At 42.6% G+C, this 14,934-nt stretch overlaps 1 protein-coding gene across 4 annotated transcripts in view; it reads right to left on the bottom strand.

Annotated features, from left to right (window-relative positions):
• Window positions 1-2,326: 2,326 nt before the first annotated feature.
• Window positions 2,327-14,934, bottom strand: part of UBR4 (ubiquitin protein ligase E3 component n-recognin 4) — a 113,885-nt gene continuing 101,277 nt past the window's right edge. For all 4 annotated transcript variants that reach the window (XM_084651897.1, XM_084651896.1, XM_084651895.1 and 1 more), the window contains 4 exons: window positions 13,135-13,359; window positions 6,219-6,309; window positions 4,993-5,155; window positions 2,327-3,525 (listed from right to left, as the gene is read on the bottom strand). In XM_084651897.1, the coding sequence (XP_084508023.1) occupies window positions 3,461-3,525; window positions 4,993-5,155; window positions 6,219-6,309; window positions 13,135-13,359 (544 nt within the window). In that variant the 3' untranslated portion in view covers window positions 2,327-3,460. The remainder of the gene's footprint in view (window positions 3,526-4,992; window positions 5,156-6,218; window positions 6,310-13,134; window positions 13,360-14,934) is intronic.

Below are 14,934 nucleotides of genomic sequence, written 5' to 3' on the forward strand. Positions count from 1 at the left end.
AATATCCTCCCCCCCATAGTAATTAACAGGGGGCCCCCTTGAGTTGCTCGGGGCCCTAAGCAATTGCTTAGTTTGCTTATGCCTAGCAGTGGTTCTGGCCCCTGCCCTGTGAGCCTGTGTAACTAAAATTACATTGGCCTTTACTGCAGCCAGAATGCACTACACACTCATATCTTAGGTGACAGTGGAAAGCGAACGAGTCTTAGCATTACGGTCTTTCAGATTAGTTTTCTTTACACGTTCGCTAGAAACTTTCCAAACTGTTTGTGTTTTTTTGCACATTTCTAAATAACCTAGTTCCTTTTATCTCTTCACGGGTGGTCAGTCCCTCCCAATTTATTATGCTCTGTAGATGCGGTCAACACACTGTTTGCTCCCACTAAGATATTTAAGACTGACCAGACCAATCATCAATCTTAGTTGTAGGATGTCCCCACAATTTGACAAGTCCCATCACAGACTGGATTCTATGACCGCTCTCAAGTCATAATCCTGCCTTTGGGACATTGTGATTTATACACATGGGAAAAATTGCTCTGGCTTAAAAATAAAATATAATTAAACCAGTGCAAAATCCTACATAGATACTTTTTTGTTGAGTGGTTTATTGTGATTTACTTTAAATTGCTAAAGAACCTATTTAAGCTGCATCAATATAATCCAAAATGAAGGTCTACAGAGGATTTTGGTCTTGTTTAACTGAATCATCTTTAACACACACCTTTAATTAAACCAGTGCAAGTTTGCGTGCGGACAAGGCCTATCACATATCAACCTTTAAGCCCAAGCATTACTGTTATGTGACAAGGAAAAACAAGAGAAAAATGCCATGTAAATGGGTAGGAGCTGGTAATATATTTGGAAGATTTTTTTTGTTGTTGACGGCCGCATTATTTTTAAGCATTATATTTTAAGCGACTGTAGTGCCCAGCGGGCCAACTCCGCATAGATGAAAAGAAAACGTGATGCTTCGACCACAGAGTCATGTGAAAACACAGACTAAGCAGGTAGACACCAACTCTGTTTACACTGGTAATTTACCCCCAAGCTTTGCTAAACCACAAGAAGAGTACGCCTTGTTCAGGGCAAAAATCTGCCAAACGTTATACAACTAAGACCCAGACAAATAAAACCTTAGTCCATTTACAGATGGAAAGCTCAGGAAATTAGGCTGTGGGCTCTATTTATTGCTGGAGGGCAAGAAAGGAATAGAAAAGAATATGGCTTTTTTAGAACATTACAGCAAGACATCTGGCAATGGCAAGCAGTGGTTAATTTCCTTCATAGCATTGTCAAATGATAAACAGTGTTTGGTAGCTGTTACATTTTAATCATGAGCTTAGCTAATAAATAGTCTCCCTTTTTCTGTGAGGAAGGCAGTCTAAATGAAGTAATAACACATTATTTTTGTACCTGGTTCCTAGATGCCATGACGACTGGCACATTAGAATCACAGAAAGTAGAAGCTGACATGAATGGCAGCACAGATTTGGGTTCTTGATACAAGCTGAGTCTTGCTTTCTACAAGTTACTCTCAAAAACACCTTCTCATGAATTTCTTAATTATACGGGCGTGAAAGGTCCTTTCCTTATGCAAGAAATCCGACTAGCAGCATCTGACTCCTGACAGCAATACATGGGAGTGCATCTGAAGCTGTACTGAACCATACTGGTGTTGGAGTTGTACTCCTATCTCTCAATGTTTAAGCATTTTGTATTTGTTTTTTGGGCCACTGGTGTCACATGGTGATTTGAAAGTAAAAACAGACTTGGGACTGTCAAGTCTGTCCTTGCAAATAAGTGCTCTGCAAAGAAGAGGAGATTCTCATCTCTGGTCTAGTGCTTAACCCGCGAGAATCTCCCCAACTGCACAGAACTATTACACTGCACTTGCCTTGTTAACAGGGAGCTATGTTGAGATAGACTTGCTTAGAATACTTCATTCTCCACCCAGGCTATCAGTGCCTTACAGAGCAAGGAAGATCTATAGATAGATAGAGCTTAATTTATCCCTCTGAAACTTCCCTTAAGATATGTTGCCTCAATCTATTCTTAATAAACACCCCCACTGTTCTGTTGGCTATTCTGTACTCCAACCCTGCCCCCCCCGGATCTAATCAGACAATTGGAACTGGCCTGAGTGCCCACAGACACCTCCCATGGAGTGTTCCACCACCTGTCTTCTTATCAATACATGCCCACGGCTAATAATGGCATCAGATGGGCTGCTTAGTTATTCAGTCTCTGAACTACTGTTTACTGGTCACCCAATGCTAAGTTATGGGACCGAGTTTGATTCGCTGAAATTCACGTTCATACAGAGACAGAAGGATGGGAAAAGCTTTATTGGATTCCAGCTTAACCAGACGACAGCAGAGATGATGGCAAAGGTAAGTTACCAACATGCATAACTTGCTGAGAAGGACCAAGGCTGTGTTCAAAGAGACTGATGCCTGGATTCAAACCAGGGTACACCCCACAGAATGCAAGCCTGATACCATTAAAAGGATTGGCAGCCATCTTGACATGCCTCCTTTGTCTATTCCCCACACGGTTCTCAAAGGAATCAAAACTTTATCAGACACTAAGGAACAAGTTTTAATTGCAAAACTGTCCAATTTCCTTAACTCTATCCCCTGTATAGGTGAGATCTCCCTGTATGGTAAATTACCCAACCCACTAGTGTGCACTCTTGTTTTGAAAACAGCCCTAGAGTGAATGGAATCTAGAAAGACCTCGGTACACAAAACATGCATCAATCACTTATAATATTAAATCCCAGTAGGCTCAATGAAAGGAGAAACACACAAGGCATTAAGAAAAATCACTGCCCTGATGAAAGCGATTCTCTCTTCAGAATAACTATGAAGGAATCAAGCATAACATGCTGTCCTTGCATTCCATAGACCCCTAACACAACAAAAAGAGAAAATCTGGTTTATACTGTATGAAAAATGGGTCAGTAAATGTAGCATTACAAACGGAGTCCTTGACCCCTGCAACTCAGTGGGTTTTTACATGCTCTTCGTCCACACTATGGGCTGAAAAGAGCAACAGCCCTGAACCCAAGTGAATTGCAGTAACAAAGGAGCTCTGAGATACAAGACAAAAGGGAACCTGGTGCTGTCACTGGCTGGTTAAATTACTAGTCAAACCCACCTTGACCTTTTGTGTTTAATTTATTTAATTTCAAAGAGGTGCACACTAAAAAGTGTTAAGATTCACTGACTGAGATTCCTCAGTCTTTACAAGTTCCTTCGATTGCCTGGAATACACAAGGCTTTATATATAGAAGCACTGAAATACCGGATAAAACAAGAAGCCTAAATCCCAAATCACTCCAAGAAAAAAAAAAAAGTGTAGAAAATAAAAAAATGCAGCACTACTTGGGGGAGGGAAAGACTGCACAAAGAGATGGAAGGCAAGCTACTGTAGATCTTTGCAAGTTGCTTCTCTATGCTCAGGGAATGGAGTTCAAAAGATCCTTGAGGAAGCTGTCAGGGTCGTTGATTTCTGATAATAGTCCTGAAAAAACAGCACAAATAAGTTAGTCAGGAGCTGCCTGCCCTTCTGAATCACCAGGCATCTTTTACCATCAGGGCACCTAGAGGTGGATTCAGAAAACAGGCAAGCTACAACCACTACTGGCCTCATCACAGACCGGCCACTCAGAATACTGTTTTAAAGCAAATATATGCTTGCTGAGATCTGAGAACAGCAGACCCATGTCAATCAACTTGGCTAACAGACTCACAAGGCCTGAAGAGAGCAGTCAGTGCCAACCCCAATGTAGACAAGTAAAGCTGCTATTTGCACCAGTGCAGTATACCAGGGCAAATTGCAGCGTACAGCTGTTTATCCTGCCTATACAACGGGTTTGCACTAGGTGCAGCTACACCAGTGACTGGCAGTGATGTCTAAACTGGGGATTCCAGTCAAGGCCTCATTTTAGGTGTAACAAGTTCAGTCTGGTGCTTAACTTCACAACCTACCTACAGAAGTGACGTAGAAATGCCAGAAAATATTGACACTACACACACATGTAGAAGCTGATGCAGAAGAGTGGGGAGCATCTGTAGCACAGATGCTGCAGTCCAAAAGTTATTTGAGGGTAGTGGCATCTTCTGCTAAGAGGCTGGATGATGAGCAATGACGACGGCTAACTAGTAAGGACAGGAGTTGGGCAGGATAAAATGATGAAGAGCAGCTCCTCAGTGGATGAGTTTCTCTGGTTTCCTGGAGATATAGATCCTGTGGAAGCTGGTACCCTATCAAATACTGACACATTTAGTACCCATGATGAACTTACAAAAACTAGAGAGGATCCTAAACCAAGTCCAACAGCAGCCAGATGCCCCTGTTAATACAGAAGGGTAAGACCTAAAATAAAATAGGTGTCCAAAGCCCCTGCTCCTGCCTTGTGGAAGACCACTCTGTGTTAAACAATTCCACTCCTACAGCTTATGTTTTACATTTCATTTGGTCCTTATTACTGGGGATGTTTAAATGAATACAGGAACATTGTTACTTAGAAGTTCATCTGTTCCTGTTAATTCCTTTGCAATCCTCTTTTGAAATTGGAATCATCTGCTATAGTAATTGTGTCATATTACAAATTCAGCTGTGGAAGCAGAAGCAGCGGCATATATATCCTACAACATTCTTCACTGATGGATCTCAAAGTCCTTTACAAAGATAATTCTCATTTATCTCCATTTTGCAGATGGGGAAATGGCAGAAGGTGAATTTTTAGGAAACAAGTGTATTTCACCCCACGCATCCCTACAGAGGTGAATGCAGATTGCAGAGAGAAACAGAAGACTCTCCAAAAAGAATGCTTTTTAAAGTGACCTAGGAGGCACCAGGTGGTTTAAGATCCCATCATTCCCCCCACCTCCCTCCACATATTTCTAAAAGCAAGTTACATAAATTACATATTTCCAGTCCTGAATTACACAAAAACAGCCTTTAAAAGGTAAAGTTAATACTGACCAGCCACATCCAAAAATTCAGAAAAGGTTTCAACTGGCATGAACTCCTCCTGGAAAGTTTTCAGGGCCTTGTCTGCAGCTTCGTGTATTGGCATATCATTGTGTCGGATAAATTCAGCCAGTGAGTAGGACCAGCCTCCCTCTGTGTTACTGGTAGGCACCTTCTACAAGGAGGAGAAAAGGGACAAGTCAGTTTGTTTTAAGCCTATAGAATAATAAACCCTTTAGAAAATGGATAGACAAGGTGGGTGTGGGAACATCTTTTACTGGACCAACTTCTGATGGTGAAAGAGACCAGCTTTCGAGCTACACAGAGCTCTTCTCAGATCTGGAAAGGTATCAAAATGTCACAGCTAAATCCATGGTCAGACAGAGCTGTGACCCACTGAGTACCTTTCCCAGATCTGAAGAACAGCTCCATGTAGCTCGAAAGCTGGTCTCTTTCACCATCAGAAGTTGTTCCAATAAAAGATGATCCCTCACCCACCTTGTCTCTCTAGTATCCGGGGACCAACATGGCTACAACAACACTGCCTACAACCTTTAGAAAATGCAGACTTCAATAACCTGATGCCCCATTATGAAGCCTTGCCTTTGGGCTGAGATTTCCTGTCTCCTGTAAACATGCCACACAGGAAGGTGCCTCGTACTCAGATTTTCAGTTCTTTTTGTACAGAGTTTTAAAAAGCACCCGAGAGTTTTCCTTCTCCAACTCACCCTAATTAAATGTCTGCTTGCTTTGGGGAGGGAGCTATAGATTAACTGGGCTTTGCTTTTACACTTTCCAAAAGAAGAGTGTGTCTTATCAATCCCTCTCTATCCCTTCTGAGCAGGGTCAGACACCCCAAGCAGGGTCCAAGACCAGGACTTCCTTCCCACCCCAGCAACAAAGGCTATTCCAACCATTTGCTCCAGTGCAGAATCTTGGAAACAATGCCTGAACAGAGGACAGAAAAACAGGGGCGGGGGGAGGCGGGAGAGAGAGAAGGCCTGTAAATCATAAGACCTTACTACTTCAGATGGACAACAGCTGAGGAGAGGGGTAATCACAAGTGGACATACATCGTACCACCCCTCCTGTTCTCATGAGCAAGCAGAGTTTGAAATTTAGAAGGGATTTAAAGCCCTGCCTACCCTTCAAAGGAACAGAGCAGACTGATTTTAACAGCATCCATAAAAACAAAAACCCCAAACAAACCAACAACCTTGATTCCAGACAGATCTTACCTTGAACATGTTGTAAATGAGATCTACTAGGGCCCAGAAGAGAAGGCCAGAGCGATATGCTGAATACTCCTTCACTGCTTTATCCGTCAGTCTTGGGAGAAAATGAAATCAAGCTCTGAGTTAATCACTTTACTCTGCTTTGTAACTCATTTGATGAATAGCATGAACGCTGTAACAGCCAAAAGCCTATCAATAATACACACGGGAAATGGTTTTGTGAATAAGCACTGTTCTGTGCTTTAGCATGTGGAGCAAACGTATGCATTACCATGCTGGTCTAGGGTTAGACCTTTGTGCCCTGTGATTCTCAGCACTTGTAAATTGCTTTACAAACTAACTAAACTCTGAGGCGGGGACGCCAACACCACTTCTATTTACAGAAGGGAGAAACACTCACCCAAAGCCACAGAGCAAGTCAGTGGCAGAGCTGGAAAAAGAATTTATCTCCAGTCCAATGCTCAGACTCCTCAACCATGCGGCCCCTCTTATTCAATGGTTCTGATACAATGAATAATTATGGTACTTGTGCTTGAACCATCTCATCCTTTACTGTCATAGATAAAGAGCCTGACAGCATGCATCCGATGAAGTGAGCTGTAGCTCACGAAAGCTCATGCTCAAATAAATTGGTTAGTCTCTAAGGTGCCACAAGTACTCCTCTTCTTTTTGCAAATACAGACTAACACGGCTGTTACTCTGAAACCTGACACTCAGCTGTAGTTTTGACTGGAATCTCTGCCACCTTTTAAAAAACTCGAACAAGTCTTTTGAAGAGCAGTGTAATAACACCAGAGGGGCTTGACCCTGGTCAGTTTTAAGCCAGTTAAAATGACACTTAACTTGAAACTTGTAGGTTAATTGTTTTCAATGTACTATTATATTTATGGTGTTACAGCCGCACCTGAGTCCCTCACCGAGTTTTGACATTCTCCTGTCACTTGTGAAAGATTCAGACATGTTAAGAACACATGGAGTGACTAACCATACCGAGGGAAAGGGCCTGTATACAAAGTGCTGCCAAATGACCATAGAAAAAAATGTCCAGTTACGCAGTCTGGCAGGTATTACTTTTAGAAAGTCATTCAGACAAGTGTGAGTTGAGCTGAGTCCTTCAAAGACACTGAACATTTAGAATAACACTTCGACTGATGGATGGCCATCTGGAAGCCTGTGAAGGTTGCCAAATCCAGGGTTCAAAATGAATCCACACGGTGTCTGTTTAGCTGTCTCAGGGCATGGCTACACTTGCAGATGGAGAGCGCTTTGAGTTAAATCAGCCTTCGGAGAGCACAGTAGGGAAAGCGCTGCAATCTGTCCACCCTGACAGCTGCAAGTGCACTGGTGTGGCCACATTTGCGGCACCTGCAGCGGCATTGGGAGCGGTGCATTTTGGGCAGCTATCCCAGCATGCAAGTGACTGCAACGTACTTTTCAAATGAGGTGGGGTGGGGTGGAGTGTGACAGGGAGTGTGTTGTGTGTATGTGGGGGGAGAGAGTGGGTTGTGGGGGGGCTGAGAGCATGTCAGCATGCTGTCTTGTAAGTTCAGACAGCAGCAGACCCCCTCCCACCTCTCCACCCCTCTCTCTCTCACACACACACAGCATCCCACACTAATGGCTTGCTTTGTCTTGGAGCAGATAAGCAGCCAGCTCTTAGAAACGGAGCTTTCCAAGGGCACATCCACATTCCTGCAGTGATTCAAAAACAATGACAAGAGTGGCCACTTGACTTAAAAAGAAAAGGAGTACTTGTGGCTCCTTAGAGACTAGTACTCCTTTTCTTTTTGCGGATACAGACTAACACGGCTGCTACTCTGACACTTGACTTAGGGGGATTATGGGATGTTTCCGGAGGCTGATCAGAGCGCAGTAATGCAACACCTCGTTCACACTGGTGCCGTGGCACTCCAGCAGGGGCGCAGCAAATGTTATTCCACTTGCCCAGGTGGAGACCAGCAGCATTGTCGCCCTGGAGTCAGAGCGCTCTACGTGCTTTGCCAGTGTGAATGGGTAGTGAGCTACGGCGCCCAGGGCTCCTTTATTGTGCTGTAACTCGCAAGTGTAGCCAAGCCCTCAGAAAGAGACATGTTCCATGCAAGGGTGTACTCAGTAGTAAAGTGTTGCTGAAAAACTTCAGTGAGGTATTTCCATTTCTGTCAGATTATGTCACACTCCCTGGCCCCCCCAAAGGAGAAAAACCCACCAGCAAATGTGGGAATTTCCATCTCTGGTCAGACTCTGACTCTTTAGTATTGTCCCAAGAGTCTTCCTAAGCTTGCTTTCAACACACCAGTATCTGGAGAAGTGCTATATACCGTTAAGAGGCGGGGAAAGACAGGGATCGCTTAGCTACAAGTTTTTAAGAGGAAAAATTAAGCTAATCAGCAATAGCCCCTGGCAAGGTGGGATGTATTGCCAACACTCCTAATGGATTTGGAATTTTCTTACATAATTTGTGTAGGTATATCTGCCTTATTTCATCACACACTGCTTCCCGTTTGTCACTTTAAAGTTTAGAGACATCTCCCTCCCCATATTGTACAGATTTACAACCAGTTCATCTGCCACGGCTGTGGATCAGCAAGAGACAAAAGGGCACCCTCAGATTACGGACACAGCTAAAATCCACCGAAGGTATAGGTCTTGCTTCATACACAGATTGTTTCATAAACCATGTGTGTGTGTGTCAAAGAGACCCTCCCTCTCCATGTTATAACATGTGCTTTGTAGGTGGGAGCCTGCTTGTGCGGCTAGGCTCAATTATTTAAAGAAAAACCAATTAGTAAAGGTGACTAAATTTCCACGGGAAGAAGAGCAACTTAGAGTGAGGCTAATTCTGGATTCCCAAATAGTGTTGAGTCAGAATTTCTTTTTATTTGAATGGCTTTGATATAATTGGACTCTGTTCCTTTAATTGAAAACTAAAAGGCCCTTGTGGGTTAAGTCTATGTAGCTGCCATCTGGAATGGCTACTCAATACAATAGCTGCTATATTTGCATTAACGTAAGCTGGTTCAGGCTCATCAGCTACGCATGGATTTCCAGCTGCAAGTTAGACATTAGCAGTTTGGAAGCTTCACTTCTCCCATGAATATTTTCCAAAGGTCAGAGTCAGGAGCACGGAAAAAAATCCAAAAGATCCCACTCCCCTCAAATTTCACACAGATCCACACAGTGAATCATATGTTTATAGGATTTTTCTTGCTAAAACTCTTGGTTCAGTAATAACCTAACACACTAGGCCCACTAGACGAATCTTTTCCTGGCACTGGACTAAAGGCTAAAATTTTCAGAAGTGCCTCATTGTCTGTACTGAATTCTTTTCACTTTATCTGCAACCTTTGTGCCTCAATCAGGGGTGTCTATAGGAGATGCACGTGCTCACCACCTCTGTGGATCAGGTCCTTTGATACCATTGACAATTAAATTGTGACCCTTGTAGCTCCTGGATGGGAATGAGTTAGAGTGGTTCCTGTTTTTTCTCTAGCTGGACACGGATGGTATTGTTGAGCAATGGCTTAAGGGACTTGCGAATGCTCTCATGTGGGATATGGTGGGTTTCTGGTTTTGCCCTCACTATATGTGAGGGGGAGACACAATGGGATGCATTCCATCAGCCCCATAGAGCGAACCCAGTTGGCTTTCCCTGTATGTGACTGAAACGCAAACAGAAAACAGTGATGCTGAGCGGCTGGAGGAAACCACCAGCCAGAGGTGGCAGCACAGGTGATATTTGCTCTTATTTGAGTTGGTGGTGCATGTACCTTTGTTACTAAGGGTTGCAATCGAGGGACCCTACTAGATCCTCAGTTGCTTCTAGATGCACAAACAGCAGCAGTAGCAAAGTTCTTTTCTCCCCATCTTCACTTGGAAAGGAGACTGCATCCTTGCCAGTTACACAAGCCTTTGTCCCCTCCAGATTAGATTGTTCAATTGTGCTCCGTATGGTGTTACTCTTAAAAAAGTACCCAGGAACTTCAGCGAGTGCAGAATGCAGCAATCTGCTTATTATGCTTTGTCCTACACATGGAGCAAATACACCATGCTCCAGAAACTGCAACTGGCTTCCAGTTAGGTTTAGCGTAACGTTTAAGGTGCTGGTTTTAACTTAAAAATCACGTTAGTGCATTAAAGGCCACCAGATCTCCATGTTCCACCCCAACAGCTAAGGTCAGCTAGGACCCGCAAGCAAAAAGACCCTACGTTTGTCTATCTGAGGGGCTGAGTGTAATCAGTTGAATACTCTGAAATTCTCTCTCAGCCTAAGGGAAAGAGAAAGCTCTTGAATAAGCCTTGCCACGTGCCCTGAAACCTATCCTGTCATTGAGGCTTTTCCTAAGGCTTTGGGGCAGGGTAGATGGATGTAGAATTCTTGCTATTCCCATTTCAAGATGCTTGTATTGTACACATTCTCAGAAATATTTGACAGGTGAAGTAATTACTTGTTTTTTTTCCTTTTCTAGTATAACTTTCTCTGGGGGTTTTCAGCAGCATTAAACCAATGAAACACCCATGTCAACTCACTGAAGGGCTTTGCTTTTTCTAGAATATTTTGTAGACTGTGTGAAAGCCTACAGCCATGCTCCCAGCGATAAAGTTACCACCGCTCATTCGGGGTGGTTTTTATTTTATTTTTTTTAATTGCCAGGAGAGCTCTCACCCGGTGATAAAGCATGCCTACACTGCTCAAATCACAGCGCTGCCATGGCCGCGCTGTAACGTGGGCCATGTAGACATATCCTTAACCTACTTTTCCAAGAACTCCAGAGCAGAAGTGGTGGAAATAGATAGTGGACATGAATGAATGACAGGTTTAGCAAGAACAACAGAAACAAAGAAATCAATACTGTGGATTAATTTTTACCAGGCATGTGATTATGGGACAGACTAGTGGAAGAATGACTGATAAGTCATCTTAATGGACATTTCCCAAAATAGAATATTTTATCCTTAATTATGAATTATTATTTAGAATGACACCTTTGGAAATTGCAATTGGAATTCCCTTGGTCCCCCTTCTTGGAAACAGTTTCCCCCGCCCCCCCACCAAGCAGGGGCAGTCATTTGTTGTTATAGTACAGTTCACATGCTTGATTGCTAATATTTGAGGGGGTGGGGGGCAGGGTTTAAAGGAAGCATAATTTGCTTTTGTGGTGTGGTTTCAGAAGAGCAGTTAGATCAATTTTTGAGCATTCTAAACTTGTCAGGTATCAGAGGGGTAGCCGTGTTAGTCTGGATCTGTAAAAGCGGCAAAGAGTCCCGTGACACCTTATAGACTAACAGACATATTGGAGCATAAGCTTTCGTGGGTGAATACCCACTTCGTCGGATGCATCTGACCAAGTGGGTATTCACCCACGAAAGCTTATGCTCCAATACATGCATACATCCAATACGTGCATGCATGCATCCGACGAAGTGGGTATTCACCCACAAAAGCTTATGCTCCAATATGTCTGTTAGTCCATAAAGTGCCACAGGACACTCTGCCACTAAACTTGTCAGGATCACTTGACTGCTTCACTGACCTGATCTTTCATGTTCTGTTTACAGTTATCTATAGGTTTGGACCTTGTCAGTTAAGTGAGCTACAGATGACAGTTTCTTAAATTGCAGTTCAACAAGTTAAACTGAACTGCTTCCTTTAGGAGAGAAGGAAATAAAAGATGAGCTCTTGGAGTTTAAGCCTTCTTTTAATTCCTTCACACATCCGCCTTAGATTTTCTCTGATAAAACAGCAGCATTCAACACCACTCACTAATTAGCCAGCACCACTGCATAAAGCAACAATGCTGTCTTATTGATTGTAATTTCCCAGTTCTCACCTACTTGATTCTCCTCTCATTGAGATGACCCTAGAAAGAAATTCATTCTTTGGGACTGAATATGCAAAGCGGGTTATACTACTAAAAACAATCTCCCTGGGAAAAAATCTGTGTGTACTAATCTAATCTACTGGTACCAGGACCAATTCTGACCATAGGGAAGACAGCAGAAGAAACTCCATGTGCATAAATGCCTCATAACGAGTGCATATAATTATATATGTGCCTGCATCCATCCACATTGATTTAAATACAAACATATATAGAAAAGGTTAATCTTGACTATTCAAAAAAATAAACACTCTTGTTTAGCACCAGACTAGGGCTGTCAAATGATTAAAAAAATTAACAGCAATTAATCGTAGTAAAAAAAGACAAACAAAAGTCAAAGCATGAAAGGGCATACCAATGTTGAGCACATTTGGCCCGTAAATACCTTGCAACAACAACTACAGTGCCTGTTCTCACTTTCAGGGGACAATGTAAATAAGTAGTGGGCAGCAGCATCTCCCATAAATGTCAACTAACTTGTTCGTCTTCACAATTGGCTGAACAAAAAGTAGGCCTGAGTGGACCTGTAGGTTCTAAAGTTTTACATTGTTTGGTTTTTGAGTGCAGTTATGTAACAAAAACCCCACACTATGTTTAAATTGCACTTTCACAATAAAGAGATTGCACAACAGTACTTGTGTGAGGTGAATTGAAAAATACCATTTCTTTTGTTTATCTTTTTTACAATGCAAATATTTGTAATAAAAAATATCAAGTGAGCACTGTTCACTTTGTATTCTGTGTTGTAACTGAAATCAATATACTTGAAAATATAGAAAACATCTGAAAATATTTATACATTTAAATTGGCATTCTATTACTGTTTAACAGTGTGGTTAAAACTGCGATAAATTGTGATTATTTTTTAAATCAAGTTAATTTGCTTTGAGTTAATCTCTTGAGTTAACAGTGATTAATTGACAGCCCTATATCACACATGTTGCTATGCAGCTCAAATGACTAGGAAGGTAACACCAGTAAGTTCACTGGGCAGCTTCTGAGTGAATGGAAGGGTGGCAAAAGCTGCGATGATTACTGACCTGCTGGCTCCCCCTGGTGACACCACACGTGCATGTGAAATAACCAGCAGCCTCCTGAGGATCTCAACCCGCATGGCTTTCCACTTCTCTGGTGGCAAGATGTGTAGTGCCAGAACTGTGTAGTAATGGGGCCCATCCACCTCAAAGGCACTCTCCACCCATTTCTCCTTGGGATGCTCCATAAAACTCTGAAGGTTCTTTTCCTCTCTGGAAGTTGCTCGGGTTCTGGAATACAAGGGAAGAGTGAACAACTAGCCCGGGCATGAGAAGCACTACACAACCAACCAACGTCTTATTTCCTAACTGGAGTCCGTTTCCCCCCAAATGTCTCCTTTGTCTCAGATTTCCCAAACACACACGTAGTGGTTGCAGACTAGCTTTTCCCTCCAGCAGTACAAAGCAGCAGAAAGGATCCCAAGGCAACCCACCTCTCTCTCTGCTAGAGGGAAATGTTTAATAAAAAGTCCCTTCCCTTTTGGGAATGTGGGGGAAGAATCAGATGCCAGCCACTTCAGCCAGAAGAGCTAAAATAACCAATCCCACAGGCAGCACAAAGCACTTAACTATAGATTTTTCCATGGCTAGATCTTTGTAACAACTTGTGCTATTTAGCCCTCCCTATAGCAATCAAGGGTAAGATATAGGCCACCATCAGAAACAAAGATACACTTTATTTATGAAAACTCCTTTCTTTTCCACTCTTATGAGGGAATCAAAAACATAACTATATCACAGCCTACAGCTGTATAGACAACCCAAGACTAAGAGATTCATGGGCCCTGTACCCAGTGATCATAAACTGCCACAACCCAGTGCACTGATCAATGAGAATGAGGCTGCCTGCTAGATATTACCCAGCATTTTGAAATTAATAACAAACCCCTATAATCAAATGAGTGATAAATCAGTATCCCCAGCAGATATGAATTATCTGTAGGTTGCCAATGGTATGTGCATTTCTCATTGGCTGCACTCTACAGCTGATCTTAGCTGGTCAGCAACTCTAGGAACTGCAGTACTGTTAAACACTGCTTTTAAAAGAACCATTTCAGCAGGCTGTATAACTCACACAGCAGGGCTCTCAAATGGTGCCGAGCGGGGCTATAAGATTACATAATTAGCTTAATTTGTCTTCTCACAAGGGAATTGGAGAAAAATACAGTGGCATCTGGAGAAAAAGATATTAAAAGCAATACACAAATTGTGTCACTGCCCAAGTGTTGACTGCTCCAGGGATACACAGGCTGCAGTTTCATTGCATTTGATTTGGAGTGACTCTGGAATAAAGGGCTTAGATTCTAACACCTGTTTTCTAAGATACCTCATCCAATTAATATTATCTCCTTTGCTCTTTGCTACTGAAATAAGAGGACTATGGACCTTACTTTTGTGCACCATACTTTGTAAAGTAATATTACCTCCAGCCCATTTGTTTAGAGACACTTTAGATGCTGGCTGGCTGGCTGCATGTGTGTGCAGTTAGACATATTGACAGCTCCAATGGGGCTTGGAATTTAGATTTTGTAAAAATAAGCTTTTACATAAACTAAAAATCAATAGAAAGGTTTCTATTTTGTTTTTAAATTCCATGGAGCAGACCCTGTCGACATATAAACATTTCACTGAAGTATCAGCAACTCAAACTACAGTGCTCGCGCTTTGAACTCAGTGCTGCCAGCCATGAGTCTGTCCCAAACCCTTGGGAGGGGGCTGGGTATCCACTAGGGGGCTTCCTCTAGCTTCTCCTTGTCCAATTTGCCCCACACCCAGGGCCCAAAATAGCTGGTAACTCATCCACCT

Source organism: Lepidochelys olivacea, assembly GCF_965140295.1.
Source record: "Lepidochelys olivacea isolate rLepOli2 genome assembly, chromosome: 18".
Lineage (NCBI taxonomy): Eukaryota > Metazoa > Chordata > Testudines > Cheloniidae > Lepidochelys > Lepidochelys olivacea.